Source organism: Rhinoderma darwinii, chromosome 1 (genome assembly GCF_050947455.1).
Source record: "Rhinoderma darwinii isolate aRhiDar2 chromosome 1, aRhiDar2.hap1, whole genome shotgun sequence".
NCBI lineage: Eukaryota > Metazoa > Chordata > Amphibia > Anura > Rhinodermatidae > Rhinoderma > Rhinoderma darwinii.
Window position 1 is genome coordinate 231,042,906 of NC_134687.1, and position 23,054 is coordinate 231,065,959.

At 43.6% G+C, this 23,054-nt stretch overlaps 1 protein-coding gene across 2 annotated transcripts in view; it reads right to left on the reverse strand.

Annotated features, from left to right (window-relative positions):
• Positions 1-23,054, reverse strand: part of WRN (WRN RecQ like helicase) — a 202,259-nt gene that overhangs the window by 10,584 nt on the left and 168,621 nt on the right. For both annotated transcript variants that reach the window (XM_075862190.1, XM_075862182.1), the window contains 2 exons: positions 11,989-12,230; positions 3,717-3,995 (listed from right to left, as the gene is read on the reverse strand). In XM_075862190.1, coding sequence (XP_075718305.1) covers positions 3,717-3,995; positions 11,989-12,230 — 521 coding nt within the window. The remainder of the gene's footprint in view (positions 1-3,716; positions 3,996-11,988; positions 12,231-23,054) is intronic.

The window sequence follows — 23,054 nt, forward strand, 5'->3', positions numbered from 1 at the left end:
CTATCTGTGGGCATTGTCCCACAATAAATGACAACTCTCGCGCATCAATGATCTTAGCTTGTTTAGCCTCCCCCACAATCTCTTTGAGTTCAGCCATGTATTTTGCTGTAGGATTGGCAGTCAGGATGCTATAGCAAAGTCTGTCCTTCAGGATGTTATGACACATGGTGACATACTGCGCACGGTCCATCACAACAACATTACCCCCCTTGTCAGAGTGTTTAATTATGATTTCCGTGTCATTCTCCAGTGCCTTGAGTGCAAGTGTTTCATCCCGTGACAGATTAAAGTGTGGATGTTGGTCTGCCCCTAGTTTCTGCAGTTGATTTGTAACAACCGTGAGAAAGACATCCAGCAGAGTGTTGTCATTGATTGGGGGATTGGTGGTTGAGGGAGCCCTCAGGTCAGTGAAGGGGCCCTCACCCACTCCCCGTTGCCCCTCATCCAATAATTCCTGCAGTACCCTGACATTTGCAAGATCTTGCATACATAGCGCTTATTCCAGCCTTGGTATCGGCGCTGTATGTTCTGGCCACCTTTAGCTCCCCCTTGTTACCACTGATGCTCTGTGCATCTCTTTCATTGGCTGCGTGGTTACTATGGAGCCGCCCCCTGTAGGGGCGTGTGTTTTCACACGCCATATTCCTTCATTGGACGGCCCGATACTACGCAACGCCCCTATGGGTGGGGCTTGGGTGAATAAAACTTCCGAGTTTCCACGGCGCGCGTCAGACCACCATCAGATGTCTCATATGCGCCGTTACACTAAAACGAACAGCTGAATATCAGCTGACAGGCAACTGTACGTTAATAATTCAGGCAACTCGTACCCCTGAGGACGCTCCCCTACAAGGTGCAGAAACGCGTTGGGAGTGTGCCTGTTAACTAATCTGTGGCAATCAGATCTCATCAATATTTGCCAAGCACTCTGAGCCGGTTTGATGTGACCATTTCACCTCTGATACAATCAGGCATCCATGAATGGGTGCGTGCTGATCCTCTATCTCTTTTTTTCACATACATCTCAGTCTGCGCTCTTGATCTGGTTGCCAACGCCTGTACCTGGATCTTTTGGCACTCTGTGCCCTACCAATTTTAATAATTTTGATAATAAATAATTATTTTAAACGTTTATACAGGCAGAATAATTACACCTTAGTAATTTAAACGTATACCTCTACACTGCAATCTCTTGTATTATTACATTAGTATATGGGAGGCGGGAAACTTTTCAAGCTGGGTGTTGACCATGGCGGCCATTTTGAAGTCGGCCATTTTGTATCCAACGTTAGTTTTTTCAATGGGAAGAGGGTCATGTGACACATCAAACTTATCGAGAATTTCACAAGAAAAACAATGGTGTGCTTGGTTTTAACGTTACTTTATTCTTTCATGAGTTATTTACAAGTTTGTGACCACTTATAAAATGTGTTCAAAGTGCTGCCCATTGTGTTGGATTGTCAATGCAACCCTCTTCTCCCACTCTTCACACACTGATAGCAACACCACAGAAGAAATGCTAGCACAGGCTTCCAGTATCCGTAGTTTCAGTTGCTGCACATCTCGTATCTTCACAGCATAGACAATTGCCTTCAGATGACCCCAAAGATAAAAGACTAAGGGGGTCAGATCAGGAGGCATTTCTTCTGCGGTGTTGCTATCAGTGTGTGAAGAGTGGGAGAAGAGGGTTGCATTGACAATCTAACACAATGGGCAGCAGTTTGAACACATTTTATAAGTGGTCAGAAACTTGTAAATAACTCATGAAAGAATAAAGTAACGTTAAAACCAAGCACACCATTGTTTTTCTTGTGAAATTCTTGATAAGTTTGATGTGTCACATGACCCTCTTCCCATTGAAAAAACTAAAGTTGGATACAAAATGGCCGATTTCAAAATGGCCGCCATGGTCAAAACCCAGATTGAAAAGTTTCCCCCCTCCCATATACTAATGTGCCACAAACAGGAAGTTAATATCACCAACCATTCCCATTTTATTTAGGTGTATCCATATAAATGGCCCCATCCTGTACATTATAGCGCCGATCAGATTATGTAGGACATAGGGCACTTATAATCTGGTGACAGAGCCTCTTTAAAGAGGTGGTTCGTTTATTTGCTATGGGCAACACTGATACTTTTTATGCATGAAGCACAAAATGTCTTACACTAGCTTATAAGAACTTGGTCTTTGAATGAAGAGTTTTTAGTTTTTTTTATGAATGAGGTTCATTTATTTCCCTAAGGTTTAACCCCTTAAAGAGGCTCTGTCACCACATTATAAGTGCCCTATCTCCTACATAAGGAGATCGGCGCTATAATGTAGGTGACAGCAGTGCTTTTTATTTAAAAAAATGATCTGTTTTCACCACTTTATTAGCGATTTTAGATTTATGCTAATGAGTTGCTTAATGCCAAAGTGGGCATGTTTTTACTTTAGACCAAGTGGGCGTTGTACAGGGGAGTGTATGACGCTGACCTATCAGCATCATGCACTCCTCTCCATTCATTTACTCAGCGCATAGGGATCCTTTTAGATCGCTATGTGCTGTCTTATACTAACACATTAACAATACTGAAGAGTTTAGACAGTGAATGGACATTCCACGGGATGTCTATACACAATCCCGACGCCTCGTTAATGTTTCTGTGGTAGTTACAGCAGAGGAAGCGTAATCTCGCGAGATTACGCTGTAGATGACAGGTTACAACGAGATTACACTTCCTCTGCTGTAACTACCACAGACAGAGTTACTTTTTGTGTTTCCTTATTCTAAGAGCCAGAACTTTTTAATTTTTTCATCAATAAAGCCGTGCGAGGAATTATTTTTTGCGTAACGAACTGTAGTTTCGATCAGGACCATTTTTAGGTACATGCGACTTTTTGATCTCTTTTTATTCCATTTTGTGGGAGGTGAAGTGACCAAACAATTGTGATTCTGGTACGGTTTATTATTATTTTCTTTTATGGTGTTCACCGCGCGGGATAAATAACAAAATAATTTTGTAGTTCAGGCCGTTACGGACGTGGCGATACCAATTATGTATAATTTATCTGTTTATTTATTTATATTAATAATAAAGGACTGATAAGGGAAAATTTTCTTATTTTGACACAACTTTTTTTTTACTTTATTACTTTGTCCCACTAGGGGACTTGAGGGCAGGAGGCCCTGGTCGCTATTCTAATACACTGCACTACAGTGCAGTGTATTAGAGCTGTCAGCTACTCACTGACAGCAAGCATAGTGGGTCCTGACTTTGTCAGGACCCACTAGGCTGCCGTAGATGGCATAGCCGGACGCCATTATTAGGTGTCCGGTTGCCATAGCCACCATCGCCGGCCGCTATCCTGCAGTGGGCCGTCGATGGTGGTTTAACTCCTAAAAAGCTGCGATCGCTATTGAACGCGGCTTTTAAGGGGTTAATCAGCGGGGACACAGCGATCGGTCCCCGCTGTAGGAGCTGCGGCAACTGCTGTACGAGACAGCAGCTGTCACAGCTCCTGTATGTGTCGGGATGATGGCCGAAGTGGCCGTTTCTCCCGTGACGTACTATTAGGTCATGGAGCGCGAACGATACAGCTGCCATGACCTAATAGTATGTCCAGTAGCGGGAAGGGGTTAATTGGTAGCCAAAAGCAAGCTACATTTACCTAATGGACTCCAGTGATCTTAAAACCAGGAATGGTGCACTATAGTGGTTTTGTCAAATACCTGAGTTTGGGATTCGGAGAATAATTCCTCAGTGTCTTCATCCAGCACCTGCTGATTCCAGGAGGCAAGCCTAATGGGGGCTACAACAGACGTGGAATCTTTCTGAACGCTGGACGTGGAATCTTTCTGAACGCTGGACGTGGAATCTTTCTGAACGCTGGACGTGGAATCTTTCTGAACGCTGGACGTGGAATCTTTCTGAACGCTGGACGTGGAATCTTTCTGAACGCTGGACGTGGAATCTTTCTGAACGCTGGACGTGGAATCTTTGTATGGTATCTGAATTTGAAAACGCAAGAGCATATCAAGTAGAGACACTATCCAAGCAAAAAAAATATATATTTTTTTATTTGAAATATATTAGATTGGTAGATAACTTTGGACATATGCTGTAATGAGGATCAACTAGGTGGCAAATGAGACAGATGAGAGGGGTCCAATGACACTTCTGGTCAGCACAAACTTTCTTTTAGCGTATGCAATTGCACATCTTTAACCCGTTAAAGACCGCCCATACGCCTTTTCACTAAGTTCAGTCATTAAGGGTACTTAAACTACCAGAGAAAGTAGGGCAAAAAAATTTGTGACATGCACCTCCAAAATTGTATCAAAACAGTAACAAATTTTTTATTGACACCAAAAAGGAGAAAACAAACAAGTTAAAAACATTGTATACAAAAATTCAAACAGTGATCCATAATAAGATTCACTGTAAAGTGCGCAAAAACACTAAAATAGATCAGACCTGCCGGACACAAACGGCCCTAATAAGGATCCCACTTCAATAAATGTGGTAATTCCTAAGATAGGATAAGATCATGAATAAATGTGACATACAATGCAAAAAGGCACATACCTAAATCATCATAAGAATAAGGCAATAAATACAAGCCTGGCAGAGGAGCGCACACTTAGGGTATGTGCACACGATAGCAGGCATTTACGTGTGAAAAGACAGACTGTTTTCAGGAGAAAACAGCTGCCTCGTTTCACACGTAAATGCTGCTCCTCCTCGTATTATGCGAGGCGTCTGTGACGCTCGTAAATCTTGAGCTGCTCTTCATTGAGTTCAATGAAGAACGGCTCAAATTACGTCTGAAAGAAGTGCCCTGCACTTCTTTGCCGAGGCAGTCAATTTACGCGTCGTCGTTTGACAGCTGTCAAACGACGACGCGTAAATTACAGGTCGTCTGCACAATACGTCGGCAAACCCATTCAAATGAATGGGCAGATGTTTGCCGACGTATTGTAGCCCTATTTTCAGCCGTAAATCGAGGCATAATACGCCTCGTTTACGCCTGAAAATAGGTCGTGTGAACCCAGCCTTAGGGCTATAGCATGGACTGATAAGGTGTCCTTTATATATACATATAGTCAGGTGGAAAGAATCAATAATTACCATTCGAATTAGGAAGCACATATGGCGGAGTCCCGGACAAGATGCTGCATCTCTGCAGTGTTACATGTAGATGCGTGTGTGCCAGGCAGGGCACCCGCTCTACGCCATCTTTGGCCTTGACTCTCTGCGCAGGCTCAGTACTGGGATCTTTCCTGGTGCCTGCACAGTTCAGTTGACTGCTCCTCTACGTCTAAAAGATGGTGTTGGGCGTGTGCCCTGCCTGGCACACATGCTATTTTCCTGCACAATGTGCAGGTGTTTATTATCTACCGTTATCCTTGGGGCTTACATCTACTATGTGACACTGCAGAGATGCAGCATCTTGTCTGGGACCCCGCCACATGTGCTGCCTAATTCGAATGGCAATTATGGTAATTATTGATTCAATCCACCTGACTATATGTATATATAAAGGACACCACATCAGTCCACGCTATACCCCTAAGGCCGGATTCACACGAGCGTGTTCGGTCCGTGATAAACGGTCCGCATGTCGGTCGCATTTGCCGGACCGAAAACACTGCAGGGAGCCGGGCTCCTAGCATCATAGTTATCTATGACGCTGGGTTCCATGCCTCCCCGCGGAAATACTGTCCCGTAGTGAAAACATGATTACAGTACGGGACAGTTTTCCCTCAGCGAGGCAGTGACACCTAGCGTCATAGATAACTATGATGCTAGGAGCCCGGCTCCCTGCACTGTGTTCAGTCCGGGAAATGCGGCCGACATACGGACCATATATCATGGACCAAATGCGCTCGTGTGAAGCTAGGTTTCCCCTGGGGATACGCATGGGGCCGGTCCCTGTTTTTTAAGTGTGCTCCCCTCTGCCAGGCTTGTATTTATTGCCTTATTCTTATGATGATTTAGGTATGTGCCTTTTTCATTGTAAGTCACATTTATTCATGGTCTTATCCTATCTTAGGAATTACCACATGTATTGAAGTGGGATCTTTATTAGGGCCATTCATGTGTCCGGCAGGTCTGATCTAGTTTGGGGCTCTTGCGCACTTTACAGTTAATCTTATTATGGACCACTGATTGATTTTTTGTATACAATGTTTTTAACTTGTTTTTCTTTTTGGTGTCAGTAAATATTTTGTTACTGTTTGGATACAATTTTGGAGGTGCATGTACAAATTTTTTTTACTCTACTTTCTCTGGTAGTTTTAGTCGTTTGTTCTAGGGCATACACTTTGCACTCCATAGATAGGCGGTGTGCCTGCCCATACTTGGTTTTTGATATTAAGGGTACTTATGCCACAGCGCCGTGAAAAGGTGGCGCTGTGTCATAAGCCCAGCATGTGTGTCTCATGCCAGCTTGAGCGGGTGTCGGGCTGTCTAAAGACAATGGGGTCCTGCAGGGCCGCCATCAGGGGGGTATTACTGGTACTCCCGTCAGGGGCCCGGCCACATGGATGAAGAAAAGGGGCCCGCCGGACTGCCGTCGCCCCCCCCTCGGACTGTTGCCCCCCCCTCGCAACGCTCACTGGCCCCCCCTCGCGACCCCCCCCAGAGACACTCCCCTAGCAACACTCGCAGCAGCCCCTGCATACCTGTTGTAGCTTCACTGGACGGGGAAGATGCAGCATGTGCTGAAGCTGCGTGTGGAGATCCCGCCCCCCAGCTCCTCTACACTGCCGACCGGACCTGCAGGCTGGTGAGTGTTTTCCCCTATCCTTCCTGATTCCCATCCCCCTGACTCCATTTGTAGATTGTATAAAGTTGGTTAAAAAGCTTTTTGGTATTTTTTCGTTTTCCTAGCGTTTTTTTGGCGCGATTTTCGTAATCGCGGCAAAAATGGCGCAGTTTTGCCGCGATTATATAAAAATCGCGGCAAAACCGCGTGATTTGAGCCGCAATTACGAAAATTGCATAAAAAAAAGATACAAAACATGAAAAGTGCTATTAGGCTATATTCTCACAGTGCGGTCAAGTCACGTTTTTGCAAAAATTGTGGCAAAAAAATGGGATTTCACCGCACTGTGTAACTAGACTAAGGCCTTATTCAGACGGCCGCTTTCGGTCCGTGACATACGGAGCGTGTATTGGCTGTATCTCACAGGCTGACCACAATTCATGGAGTCCCTGCCTCTCTGCGGGAATACTGTCCCATACTGTAATGATGCTTTCAGTACGGGACCGGGGACATTATTCCCACGGGAGGGGAGGGACTATGATCATAGATAACTGTGATGCTAGAAACCCAACTCCCTGAACTGTGGTCGGTCCGGGAAATATGTCCGATACACGCTCCGTATTTCACAAACTGAACATGGACGTCTGAATAAGGCCACTTACTTGCCTCCTATTTTTGGTGCGGATTGCGCACTGAAAATTCACTACAAATTACAATATAAGGCCTTATTCACACGAACGTGTTATACGTCCGTGATACTTATTACGTCGCACGGACTTATGTTAGTGAATGGGGCCGTTCAGACTGTCAGTGAATTTCACGCAGCGTGTGTGCGCTGTGTAAAACTCACGACATGTCCTATACTTGCCCGTGTTTTGCGCAGCACGCACCCATTGAAGTCATTGGGTGCGTGCAAATCGTGCACGGCACACGGAAGCACTTCCGGGTGACGCGCGTGATTCGCGCTACAGTAGGTAAAGAAGTGAAGGGAAACATAAAAGCCCCCCCTTCTTTACTGTGTTGTAACATCAAAACAGAGTGTCATAATGATGCCGGCTGCGCGAAAATCACGCAGCCGCGCACCATATGCTGACGCCACACTGAACTTTTGCTCGGGCAAAATGCAGCGTTTTTTGCGCGTGCAAAACGGACACGTTCGTGTGAATAAAGCCTAAGGCGATATTCAGACCAACGTGTGTGAAATCAGACGTGAAGAACGGCCGTTTTTTAGCCGTGCGGGACCCGTTTTCACACATCCCTCAAAGACTTGAGTCTATCGAGGGATCCGTGAAAACGCACAAAAATAGGACATGTCCTATTTTTTTACAGGCCCTTCACACGATCCGTTAGAACAACAACCGTGTGAATAGCCCCATAGAAATACATGCAGCCGTGTGACGGCCATTAAAAAAACGTCCTTCACACGGACGATTAACACGTTAGTCTGAATAAGCCCCATCTCATGTGAATGGGGTTTGTCAGAACGTCATGCACGTGCAGCATTTCACCCCACAAATAAATTTTTTTCAGCTTCCCAGTACATGATGCGGTACAATAAATGGTGCCATGAAAAACTACAACTTGTACCGCAAAAAACAAGCCCTCAAGTAAAAAAAAATTATAGCTTTTGGAAGGTGGAGAGGAAAAAACAAAAGTTATAATCCAAAAAATGGCTGAGGAGGGAAGGGGTTAAATAAGCTGCATGCCTATTAGCCCTTATTCACACGACAGGGTTTCCCGGCCGGGTGACGGCCGTTCATAAATCAGCCGTCACCCGGCTGCAGTAGGAACAATAGACCCCTAAAGGGCTATTCACACGACCGATTTTTTGACGGGCCGGGAAAACCGGCCGTCAAAAAATGGGATATGCCCTATTTTCGGCCGTTTACCCGGCCGCCCGGCTCCCATAGAAGTCTATGGGGCCGGGTAATACACGGCCATCACGGAATGTTTCCCGAGTGATGGCCGTGTCTACCGTCGCTCGCTCTCTCCTCCTCACAGCGCAGAGTGCATGTGAGGAGGAGGAGTGTATCTCATTCAGAAGAAGCGCTCTATGCTGGAGGTAACACTGTGGGGGTACTGCTGTAGCGATGTCCCTGCTCTGCTATGTGCAGGGGTACTGTGTGGCAGGGCTGGGGTGTACAGCAGGTGGAAGGGGGCGCTGCGCTGGCTCCCTTCCCAAATCGCCCTGGCCCGGTGAATCAGCCTCCTTTCCGCCCTGGCGCTTCTTCAGGCATCGCTACAGCTATAGCAGCTGCTAGCGGCGACACCTACCATGGCCGATGGCGCCGCTAGCAGCTGCTGTGGCTGCTACTGCTGTAGCTTCGTCCCTGCTCTGCTATGTGCTAGCCCCACTTTAGCTCCCTGAAGGAGCGGAATCCCTGTGTGTTCGGGGATTCCACTCCTGGACAGAGCGCTTGATGTCTCTGTCCATATCTGGGCAGTGACATCAGGGGAAACTCCTGAAGCGGAATCCCCGAACACTCTGTGACCGGGGATTCCACACCAGGAGAAGCCAGTAACGTTCAGTGTCCATAAATGGACACAGACGACAGGGGCTTTTCCTGAAGTGGAATCACCGGCCACATGGGGATTCCCCTTCAGGAGTTGCCCCTGATGTCACTGTCCAGATATGCCCAGCCCGGAACGGATGCAAAACTAATGCAAACCGGCCGGGAAAAATGGCGGGACACTGTCGTGTGAATAAGGCCTTAGGGTATTTTCACACAATTAGTAAAAAACAGTCTGAAAATACAGAGATATTCAAGGGAAAACAGCTCCTGATTTTCAGAAGTTTTTTAAGCAAACTCGTGTTTGCTTATCCACTTCTCTTCGTTACCACCCAGCTTCTGGCAGTGCACAGACACACAGCGTGTCCTCGCGAGATCACGCTGTGACGTCACTCACTTCCTCCCACAGGAACTTCATTGCGTCGGACGAGCGAGGACACGCTGTGTGTCTGTGAACTGCCAGAAGCTGGGTGGTAATGAAGAGAAGTGGATGATGCTGATTCGTCAGCATCATACACTTCCATTCACAACGCCCAGCTAGTAAAACAAGTAAAAACGCCCAGATGTTACACACACAATACACGCCCACTTGGACATAACTTTAAACACGCCCAGTTGTACTTAAGAAAGGCTCATTTGCATAAATATAAAAATGCTCATAACTTGGCCAAAAATGCTCGTTTTTGAAGAAAAAAACCAACGTTACTGTTCTCTACATTGCAGCGCCGATCTGCTGCAATAGGAGATAGGGGTTTGAAAATCTGGTGACAGAGCCTCTTTAAGGCCCCTTCACATCGTATTGTTGCCCTAAGTTTATCGTGTAGTCAGGAAATCTCCTACCTTACAGTATAAACAACGTAGACGATAATTCACAGGGCTCCATTAGGTCCTTTTAGCCTCCGTGCTGGTGGACGTCGGTTTACCTTCTTTTTGAAGGATGAAATGGCGTAGTAAACTTTGTTATTCCAGAGTCCCCAGGCAGCATCACAAGTGCTCTACCCGTGGACTTTGTCCCTGGGAGCTCCTGACATCACTGTCCATATATGTAAAGTGACATCAGGGGATTCTCCAGGGCCGGAATCCCTGGCCAGAATGTTGCCGACGCTCCGGCCGTGTACTCAGGCTTTGTGCAGCTTCGGACGTCACTTTATGTATATGGACATCAGGAGCGGTGCCATAGTCCCTGGGCAGAGCGCTAGTAGAAGGCTCCAGCCCTGTTCATGGACAGTGACTTCAGTAGTTTCCCCTGGGCCATTCCCCAGGCGACGTATCCCACTATATGCCATACAGTCGGATACGTTTTAGCTAAATAGATCAAAATCCGGAGCATGAACCGGTCACTGCCGGCTCCATAGTTTCCTTCACTGTAATTGACATCAGCACCAAAATCATTTAATGCGAACAACGTACAAACGTGAGCGCCACACTTTCCGTTGCCCACCCCCAGTAATGGAGGGGGGGGGGGCCCAGACATCATGGCTGTATGGGGCCCAGAAATTCCTGATGGCGGCCCTGGGGTCCTGCACTAACAGGAGGGGTAAAAGTTATCTTCAATCCCGCCCATTTAACCACTTAGATGCCAAAGGCAGGGCCTAATACTACGCCTGAAAGTTTTACACGGACAGGCATAATACACTGCAATACAGATGTATTGCAGTGTATTCTAAAATGGATCAAATGATCGTAAAGTAACATAGTACTAAACAAAAAAAAAAGTTTAATAAAGTTTATAATACATTAAAAAAAATTACATTTTAAAATTTAAAACCATTTAAAAAGCTACACAAAATTGGTATCGCTGTGTCCATAATGACCTGAACTTTGAGATTGGGTTCACACGTGGCGTAAATACTGCAGATTTTCAGCAACGGATTTCGCTGCGGAAAATCAGCAGAATAATACAGTAGCAGCAGAGTGGATGAGATTTGAACAAATGTCATCCACATGCTGCGTAAATAAGCCGAAAAAACTTCCAGAAATTTACCTGCAGTGAGGTTTTTTTAATCCGCAGATTGTCAATTGTATTCGCTGCTTTTTTGTTGCAGGCTTTCCCCATTGCATTCAATGGGGAGGTAAAACCCGCAACACATAGTAGATGTCGCGATTTTGTGGCAGAAAAGCTGTGATTTCGCTGCAAATCAGGAAGAAAAAAAAAGTCTTCTATTTACCCATAATTCTGTGCTTTTTCGTCCAGGCCGGCCTCCTGGGATGACGTTTCATCCCATGTGACGGCTGCAGCCAATCACATGCTGCAACGGTCACATAGGATGAAACGTCATCCCAGGAGGCCAAGCTGCAGGACGGCAGATGGACGCTCCGCCATGGCTACAGGTTAGTAGGAAACGTTGTTTTTTTTTAAGTGCAGTTTTCCGCAGCGGACATTACGGCTGAAAAACTGGGTATCTGCCTTGTGTGAACTACGACGTTGTTTAGCTGTGAACGCAATAAAACAATAAAATGAAAAACTATAAAACTACAAGTCGTCTCACAAAAAATAAGCATAGGAGAAATGTAGTTTTGTATGGCAGACATTCTAATGAATTCTGATCATGTAATTCCTGGACGGGCCAGAGCAGGAGTAGGTCTTACATAGTGTATCTCCGTTTTGGCTCATGGAAGGGAATCCCCCTATATACTTCCTAATCAGGCATATAGAAAGGGGTTGTTGCCGCGAGACAACGGCTTTTAGATTTCAGAACTAGAAGTTAGCAAGGATCATCTAACCTTCTTTTGAATCCAAAGACGACTGTTGTCCATAGCAGTTTTGGGCTGTGTGTGCTGTTGTTGTAACTTGCCCCATGTTTGTCCCAAAGTTGGACTTTGTGGTTGTTTATTGGGTAGGCCGAGTGGTTTGTTCTCCAGCTCACCACCCCCGTGTTTCTCAAGCAGAGTAATCACCATTCTTATGAGGTAGATATCAATTTCAGGAGCCAACAATGACCTTATAGTTTGAAAACTTGATAGATCTGTAAATAAAAAAGTATCATTATAATACACATCTAGTAACAATGGTGGAGCAGATGCCTATAGCAACCAATCAGTTTACAGGTCTAATTTTCCAGATATTTTTTTAACCCTAGTGACCAGCCTATTTAGGTCTTAATCACCAAGCTATTTTTTACGTCGACATAGAGAGCTATAAGGCTGGATTCACACGAGCATGTTACGTCCGTAATGGACGGAACATATTTCGGCCGCAAATCCCGGACCGAACACACTGCAGGGAGCCGGGCTCCTAGCATTATGTACGATGCTAGGAGTCCCTGCCTCTCCGTGGAACTACTGTCCCATACTGAAAACATGATTACAGTACGGGACAGTTGTCCTGTTGCGAGGCAGGGACTCCTAGCATCGTACATAACTATGATGCTAGGAGCCCGGCTCCCTGCAGTGTGTTCGGTCCGGGACTTGCGGCCGAAATACGTTCCGTCCATTTGGGGTACATATAATTTATTGATTAAATTTTATAAACTTTTTTGGGGAGGATAAAAAATAAAAACAAGCAATTTTGCCACACTTTTTTGCGTCCTAAATTTACGCCGTTTACCGTGGTATAAATAGCATAACTTTATTCAGAGGTTCGGTAAGATTGCGACGATACCAAATTTATATAGTTCTCTTATATTTTACAACTTTTACACAGTAAAAAAAACTTTTTTTTCAAAATTATTTGTTTTTGTGTCACCATATTTTAAATCCTTCCCGACTGCCCACTGTCTTTTGACGTCAGGCGGTGCGGGTGCTTAGTCTACAGAGACGTCTTTTGGCGTCGCTGTAGATCAGGCTGATGAGCGCTCATTCTCTAAGCAGGAGCTGTAACTAACAGCTCCTGATCTTAGAGCAGCCTCCTGAACACAGCTGGGGTCGGCAAACATTCGGACCCCAGCTGTTTAACCCTTTGATTACCGCGGTCCGTGACCGCGGCATGATCAAAGGGAATTCCCCTCTTTGATCGCATCACCGGGATTCCAGTGATGCGATCAAACAATGGGGAATCCCTCTGCAGTCAGCCCTGGGGACCTACAAAGGACCCCAGGGCTGTTTGTTCCGTTTCCCTGCTGTTCGGGCACACTATGTGCTGCCCGATCAGCAGCCTGTGTCATAGTGACACAGTGTAATGTATTAGCATACAGGAAGAAAAAACAGAACCAAGATCCAGCGCTGGGTGTGCGTTAAAAAGGAACTCCTGTTCCAATTTTATTGGTATAACAAAGATAAAAATGATAGAACTATATGGAGTAGTTCTGTGGCAGAGTACAGGAATGAATGTTAGGTGAAGGATAGCAGTAAGCCCTGTTCAAATGTGCCTACGCGTTTCTGACACGTCTGTGTCCTTATTCATGGCATGCATGCCATGAATAAGGACACAGACGTGTCAGAAACGCGTAGGCACATTTGAACAGGGCTTACTGCTATCCTTCACCTAACATTCATTCCTGTACTCTGCCACAGAACTACTCCATATAGTTCTATCATTTTTATCTTTGTTATACCAATAAAATTGGAACAGGAGTTCCTTTTTAACGCACACCCAGCGCTGGATCTTGGTTCTGTTTTTTCTTCCTGTTGTGTACCGCTGGCCGCGCGGGAATGCGGGCGCTGTCTGCACTCAGACACAACTAAACGGTGAGCTGGAGGTCTACCTCCCCCCTCTTCCCCAATCATTAATTTTGTGTATTAGCATACAGTATGCTAATACATTACAAGTAAAAAATAAAGTTACAAATAAAGTTATCCCTTGATGGGATTTAAAAAAAAAAAGTAACAAAACAAATAAATAAATTTAAAAAAAGTCCCAGAAAGAGTCTTTATTTTGCATTAAATACATTTTATTGCCCCTACACTAAATAAAAACAAAAAAACTACACATATTAGGTATCTACACGACCGTAATAACCTGAAGAATTAATCTAATGTGTTATTTAGCGTGAAACGTGAACGGGATAAAAAAGAAACCACAAAAACTATTCCGAGAATCGCTCTTTCCTATATTCACGCCGTGAAATTATTTTTTTTTACCGCCAAACTGTGGGGAAAAAAAAAAAATACTATTTCTCTCACATAAAACAAGGCCTCATACAGCCACGTCAATGAAAAAAAAAAAAAGTTATGGCTGCAGAGAGGCAAAAACAGAAAAATTTAGCTGGTCATTAAGGGGTTAATGACCAGCCCATTTTAAACCATAATGACCAAGCTATTTTTTGCGTTTTTCCATCGTCGCATTCCAAGAGCTATAACTTTTTTATTTTTGCGTCAAAATAGTTGTATAAGGTCTTGTTTTTTGCGGGACAAGTTGTATTTTTTAATAGCACCATTTTGGGGTACGTATAATTTATTGGTTAACTTTTATTAACCAAAAGGCACTTAACAGCTCCGTGTGTCATGACCATATCGTGCGCGGCTGCGTGCTTTTCATGCAGCCGCCATCATTATGACACTCCGTTTGTAGGTTTGTAAACAGAAAAGCACGTGGTGCTTTTCTGTTTTCAGTCATACTTTTCACTGCTGTTGCTCGAATCACGTGCGTCCCACGCAAGTGCTTCCGTGTGGTGCGCCTGATTTTCACGCACCCATTGACTTCAATGGGTGCGTGATGCGCGAAATACGCACAAAGAACGAACATGTCGTGAGTTTTATGCATCAGACTCACGCTGCGTAAAAATCACGGACTGTCTGCACGGCCCCATAGACTAATATAGGTCCGTGTGAGGCGCGGGAAAATCACGCGCGTTGCACGGACGTATATCACGTTCGTCTGAATAAGCCCTCACTGTCAGAGTGACTGTGACAGTTGGAATACATTACACTAACTAGGTAGTGTAATGTATTCTAGCAGCGATCAGAGCTGCAGGTAAAAAAAACACAAGTGTAAAAAGTAAAAAAAAAGTTAATAAAAATGTTTTATAAAAGTGTAAAAATAAAAGCTTTTGTTTTCCTATATAAGTCATTTATTATAGGAAAAAATGAAAAACGTTAAAAAAAAGTACACATATTTGATAGCACCGTGTTCGTAACGACCCAAACTATGAAACTATAATGTTATTTTTTCCGCACCGTGAACGCCGTAAACAAAATAAACGGAAAACTATGTCAGCATCGCTATTTTTTGGTCACAACCCCTCTCAAGATATAGAATAAAAAGTGATCAAAAAGTCGCATTTACCACAAAATAGTACCAATAAAAACTACAACCAGTCGCGCAAAAAACTGCTGTTTTGACTAAAAAATAAGAAATTATTTTATAGAAACGTAATTTTATTGTGCAAACGCTGCAAAACTTGGAAAAAACGTATTTTTCGGACTATAAGACGTACCTGACCATAAGATGCACCCTGGTTTTAGACAACAGAAAATAGGAAAAAATTATTTGTTAAAAAATAATTTATTCTGTTTCACCACATTCTGAGAGCCAAAACTTTTCTTATATTTGTTTTTTTATCGATTGAGCGGTGTGAGGGCTTATTTTGTTGCGGGACAAAATAATTTTATTTTTTTACATTGTGCTTGGGGAAAAATGGGAAAAGGTTTTTTTTTTACACTCCTAAAAATGTATCTAACATTTTTATTTTTTTACACATTTTAGGAGTTCCCCTAGGGGACTTGAACCAGCGGCCACTTGGTTACATGTGGAGTTACGGAAACAGTGTAACTACGCTGTTTCCCTAACTCCCATAGTAGTGAATGGCAGTTACGGAAGCAGCGTAGTATGCGAGCTACGCTGTTTCCGTAACTACTGTTCAGTTCTACTGTTCAATTCTAAGGGAGTTATGGAAACAGCGCAGCTCCGTGAGTTACGCTGTTTCAGTAACTCCACATATAATCAAGTGGCGGGGGGAGCACAGAAAGCTAGAACAGGGTTTAGGGGGCCCCGTTCTAGAGATAGGTGCCAGACGTGGGACCCGCATCTACCTGACATTTATGACATATCCTGTGGATATATCATAAAACCCTTTATAGAAAAATCCCTATAAATGCCACGGTCACTATTGACCACAGCATTTAACTAGTTAAAGGGGTTTGCCATAAAACACATTTATCCCCTATCCACAGAATAGGGGGTAACATGTGAGATCGCTGGGGGTCCGACTGCTGGGACCCCCAGCGATAAGGAGAACAGGGGAGCGAAAGTCACCCAGAGTGCTACATGAGAAGCCTGGACTTCTGGGCTCTGTGTCCGGCTTATCTGTTCCGCAGCTCCATAGAAATCAATGGAGAGCCGCTCGCGCATACGCAGAAGAATCCTATTGATCTCTATGAAGCTGCCGGACACAGAACGCGTAAGTCACAGCTTCTCATGCAGCGGTCTTGGTAACTTTCGGTCCCGTTCTCCTTATCGATCACACATGTATCCCCTATCCTGTGGATAGGGGATACATGTGTTTTATGGCACAAGCCCTTTAAACTGCCAGGAACAGTGAAATTGCTGTCCCTGGCCGTTATAGCAGTGTGTCAGAAGCGGACACCTGCAGTGTATGGAGCGGGCTCAGCGCGTGAGCCCGCTCCATACATCACCCCCCGCCATTATATGCCGGCACGTCATGGGTCGGGAAGGGGTTAAGTAATGAAACGGTCATGGAGCCCGGTGATGCCGGGTCCCTTGACTGCAGACTATAAGACGCAGGGACTTTTTAGCAAGATTTATTCTTGCTAAAAACTGCGTCTTATAGTCCGAAAAATACGGTATACACATATGGTATCGCCGTAATCGTACCGACCCACAGAATAAAGTAAAACTTAATTTATTGCGCACGGAACACTGTAAGAAATAAAGAATTGAAAGCGCCAAAATCGCTGTTTTTTGGTCACCTGAGCTCTAAAAAAGATGTAATAAAAAGTGATCAGGAAGATGTATGTACCATAAAATGGTACCAATAAAAGCTACTGTTCGCCCGCCAAAAATAAGCCCCCAGACTGCTCAATCAACCAAAAAATAAAAAAGTTCGGGATGTCAGAATGTGATACAAAAAATTATTTTTTTTTTAACAAAATAGACTTTTCTTTGTAAAAGTAGTAAAATATAAAAAAAACTATATAAATTTGGTATCACCGTAATCGTATTGAGACGCAGAATAAAACTAAAGTTGTCGTTTTTACCGCACGGTGAAAGACTTAAAAACAGAACCCCAAACCCCAAAAACAATGGAGGAACCACAGTTTTTTCCAATTTCAGAAGCAAATAATTTTTTTTCAGTTTCCCAGTACATTTTATGGTACTTTAAATGGTGTTAATAGAAACTACAACTACTCCGGCAAAAAATAAGCCCTCACACCACTCTACTGACTGAAAAATAAAAAAAATTATAGCTCTTGGAAGGCGGGGAGTGAAAAACGAAAATGAAAAAGGAACAGTCCTGAAAGGGTTAATTAATTTCTAATAAAAAAAAACATTTATGACCACATATGGGGTATTGCCGTAATAGGGAGAAATTGCTTTACAAATGTTGAGGTGCTTTTTCTCCTTTATCCCTTGTGAAAATTAAAAAATGCAACATTTTAGTGGACAAAAATGTTGATATTCATTTTCACGGCCTAATTCCACAAAATACCTGTGGGGTCAAAATGCTCACTATACCCCTAGAAAAATTCCTTGAGGGGTGTAGTTTCCAAAATAGGGTCACTTTTGGGGGGTTTCCACTGTTTTGGTCCCTCCGGGGCGTTGCAAACCCGACATGGCACTAAAAACCAATCCAGCAAAATCTGCGCTCCAAAATCCAAAAGGCACTCCTTCCCTTCTGAGCCCTGCTGTGGGTCCAAACAGCAGTTTATTACCACATATGGGGTATTGCCATAATCGGGAACAATTGCTTTTTCTCCTTTATTCCTTGTAAAAATGAAAAAATTCTATGTTTCCACAGGAAAAAAAAAGGTGATTTTCATCTTCACAGACTAATTCCACAAAACTCTGCAAAAAAACTGTGGGGTCAAAATGCTAACTATACCCCTAGAGAAATGCCTTGAGGGGTGGTTTCCAAAATGGGGTCACTTTTGGGGGGTTGACTGTTTAGGTACCACAAGACCTCTTCAAACCTGACATGGTGCCTAAAATATATTCCTAAAAAAAGGAGGCCCTAAAATCCACTAGGTGCTCCTTTGCTTCTGAGGCCCGTGCTTCAGTCCAGTAGCACGCTACGGCCACATGTGGGATATTTCTAAATACTGCAGAATCTGGGCAATAAATATTGAGTTGCATTTCTCTGGTAAAATCTTCTGTGTTACAGATTTTTTTTTTATTACAAATTAATTTCGGCAAAATAAATGAAATTTGTAAATTTCACCTTTACTTTGCCTTAATTCCTGTGAAACGCCTAAAGGGTTAAAATACTTTCTGAATGTGGTTTTGAATACTTTGAGGGGTGCAGTTTTCAAAATGGGTTGATTTATGGGGAAATATATAAGGCCCCTAAAGCCACTTCACAACTAAACTGGTCCCTGAACTGGTACCTATAAAAATAGGTTTTGGAAATTTTCTTGAAAATGCAAGAAATTGCTGCTAAAGTTCTAAGCCTTGTAACGTCCTAGAAAAATAAAAGGCCGTGAAAAAAAATTATGCAAACATAAAGTAGACATATGGGGGATGTTAACTTGTAACTATTTTGTGTGGTATTACTATCTGTTTTACAAGCAAATACATTTAAAATTTCGAAAAATGCTAATTTTCGCAAAAATTTGCCGTTTTTCACAGATAAATATTGAATTTATCGACCAAATTTTTTCACTAACAAAGTACAATATGTCACGAGGAAACAATCTCAGAATCGCTTGGATAGGTAAAAGCATTCCGGAGTTATTACCACATAAAGTGACATGTCAGATTTGAAAAAATCATCTGTGTCCACAAGGCCAAAACAGGCTGTGTTCTAAAGGTGTTAAGAGCCATAATTGTTTTATTTTTACGCCGATGCAGCTGTATGAGGGCTTGTTTTATGCTGGACGACTTCTAGTTTTTATTGGTACGAATTTGGAGTACATGCGACTTTTTGATCACTTTTTATCAAATTTTTTTGAAGGCAGGATGAACAGAAAACAGCAATTCTGACATTGTTTTTTATTTGATTTTTTACAGCGTTCACCGTGCGGGTTAAATAACGTAATTGCTTTATAGGTGGGGTCGTTACGAAGGCGGCGATACCAAATATGTGTAAGGTCTTCATTTTTGTAAAAAAAAATTCATATTAAAGTAATAACACAGGGAAAAAGTGGGTTTTTCATTTTATTTATTTGGGATTTTTATTTATTTATTATTAACTTTATTAAACTTTTTGTTAACTTTATTTTTAGTCCCACTAAGGGACTTCACTATGCGATCTTCTGATTGCTTTTATAATACACTGCAATACTTCTGTATTGAAGCGTATTATTGCCTGTCAGTGTAAAACTGACAGGCACCTGCTAGGTCATGCCTCAGGCATGGCTTAGCAGGCATCCACAACAGGCAGACTGGGGGGCCTTTGTTAGACCCCTGGCTGCCATAGAAGCCATTGGCACCCTGCGATTGCAATTGCAGGGTGCCGATGTCGTGTGAGAGAGAGCACCCTCCCTCCAAAACCATTTGGAAGTGGCGCTCGCTATTGTGGGGTTAAACGGGTGAGAATGATGTTGAAATCGATCCCGTCTGTTAGTGCAGGTGTCCGGCTGTCTTTAGACTGCCGGACACCCGTGCCGGGCTTATGTCAGAGCGCCGTGAAAAGGCGTATTGGCGGTCGTTAAGGATTTAAGAGAGCCATAACTTTTTTATTTTTCCGCCGATTCAGCTGTATGAGGGCTATTTTTTTTTTGGCATAGCCTAACAGGCATTAGGTAGAGGTAGGGCTGGGCGATTTTGCAAAAAAATTGAATCTAGATTTTTTTTTCCAACACTTTGGCCGATTTTCGATCGAATCATGATTTCTTATTTTTTTTCTGTTTATTTAACAGTAGTACCAAGAGATAATTTAATAAACTATTTTCCTGATTTAAATAACCTTTCAACATATATTACTATATAATTGTACGTAACTTCACAACTTTTAAACTCTGCAAGTACTTTATCAGAAATACAATTGGAAAAATGTATATCTATTAATTATAACTTCTGTGTTCCCCGGCAGGGAACAGGTTAACAGAATCTATATTTAATGATATGATGCACTGCGTTCACTAACATCCTCCTCTGCCCGTCACTACCTCAGCTGGTCTCTGACATTGCAGATGAGAGCAGTACAAATTGCAGCAGGGCCAGGTAGCTAGCGCCGAGCGGGCACCCAGGGGCGAAATTGCATTATGGAGTCGCAATTAAGAGCAGGACCCTGTGCAGTATCGGCCCCACCATGGGGTGTTAAATTAATGACATTAAAGGAGTTGTGTCACAAAACACATGTATCCCCTATACACAGGATAGCGGATACATGTCTGATCGCTGGGGGGTCCGACCACTGGGACCCCCAGCGATAAGGAGAACGGGGGAACGAAAGTCCCCTGAAGTGCTTCATGAGAAGCATGGGACTTCCGGGGTTCTGTTTCCGGCTTGTGTGTCCGGCAGCTCCATAGAAATAAATGGAGCGCCGGTCACGCAAATGTGCAAGCGCGACTGGCGCTCCATTCATTTTTATGGAGCTTCCGGACACACACAAGCCGGAAACAGAACCCCGGAAGTCCCATGCTTTTTCAAAATCCTCACCATAAAAAAAAAAAAAATCACCTAAAAAAGCATAAAAAAACGCAACATTAAGTGGCAATTTTACATGCAGAATTACCTGCCTATATCTGCTTTTTTTATGCGGACTTCCCACATCAAATTACGAAAATGTGCATGTAGCCTTAGCCTTCCACGTTGAGACACTTGGGAGCAGCAGCTCAGGAAGAGCTTGTATGTGCCACAAGAGCGTAATCGCATCATGCCCTGACAAATGCGCTCTAACCTGTAAACCATATAAGTAGTCTAAGGTTGGGATGTTTTTTAATGGCGCCGCTGGGCCACACGCAGGAAAAGAGGTATGAAAGACACTTTTATAATTCAGAGAAAGGATAAATGAGCAACTCTAAGTTCCTATGCATTTCTAGGTGAAGACTCCATGGAAAATGGGTTAACTGGGCAGCCCAGTAGTATATTTGAAATGTGGTAATGCAACCCCACCTGATTCTTCGGTTCTATGTAACTGCTGTGTCGCCAGACACAGACGTTTATTAGCCAAGATAAAAGGACAAAATAATCCCCTTAAGTTTTTGGAAGAAATAAATGGGTATATAGGTAAGAGATTGTAATAATATTTTAAGTAATAGAACTATCTTTATTAAGCTCACCCTAGCTGGCAGGGACAATAAGAATTTGGACCATGTGATTAAGGGCAGAACATTTAGGGAATAGTAGTCCAGCACACTTCTAGTCACACTCACACCAAGATATAAGATTTCAATGGAAACCTTAGGGGGCTGCAGGAAGGCAAAATAGCTAGGGGCAGTAAAATCGAGTAGAACATGAGATTTTGCACAATTTATGCGGAGGCCAGAATATGACTGAAATTCCGTAATCAATTGGAGTAACGTTGACAAGGAAGGATCAGCACCAGTTTCAGATACTGAGCCTCTTGTCAATCCCACCACTCCGGGGGCACATCTGAAAAGCTCCACCAGGGGCTCAATAGCCAGAACATATAATAGAGGAGACAGGGGCCATCCTTTTTCTCTACAACCCCGTTATAGAGAAAAAAATCTGAGATGGGAAACCGTTCGCCATGACCAAGGCAATAAAGTGGTAATATAATAAAAGTATCCAGTTAATGAAATTTAGCACGTACTCCCATTCAACCAAATCGAAGGCCTTGGCCACTTCAAAGTACACCAAGACCCTCGATCCACAATTAGGAAGAGGGGCCTGAAAATTCAGAAAGCGTGTTGGCAAATTTTGAGCAGTGGACCTTCCGGGCATAAAGCCATTTTGATCAAGATGAATAAAAGAAAGGATTACGAAATAGACTCTGCGGGTCAGAACCTGGCTAAAATATTTGCATCTACTTGTAGGAGTGAGTTGGGATGGTTAGAATCACAGTAAGGCGAAATTCACACGAACGTGTGCATTTTGCGCGCGCAAAAAACGCTGCGTTTTTTGCGCGTTGCAGTTCCGTGTCATAAGTGTTTGGTGCGTGGCTGCATGATTTTCACGCATATACCATCCTTATGACACGCGGTTTTGTGGTTTAGAAAAAGAAATGAACGAGGTGGTTTTATTTTTCCCTTCATTTCTTGATCTAATGTTGCGCGAATCAAGCGCAGCACACGGAAGTGCGTCCGTGTGCTGCGTGTGATTTTCATGCACACATTGACTTCAATGGGTGCGTGATGTGCAAAAACCGCTCAAGTATAGGACATGTCGTGAGTTTCAAGCAGCGGACACACGCTGCGTGAAAAACACTGAATGTCTGAATGTCCCCATTGCCTTACATAGGTCCGTGCGACGCGCATGATTTTTACGCGCGTATCACTGACATGAACTACGCTCATGTAAATAAGGCCTATACTAGATACTTACCGGGTTAAGGGATGACTACCACCCACCTGGCCTCAGTACTGTAGGACAGTGTTTTAGGCCGACTGGAACAAAGTGTCAGGTACTAAATATGGCTTATATATTTTACATTACTCGACCGGGAGCCCATCAGTCACAGATATTTGTGATTTCGCAAAAGTGGATTGGTCAGTATTCAGAGAAGGAAGACATGTAGAGGTAAGCATAAAATGTGTTAACATTTTTGGCGATGTCTTTAGGGTCTTGGAGAGGGGTTCAATATTTCAGTAACGACGACTGGTGCGGCGTC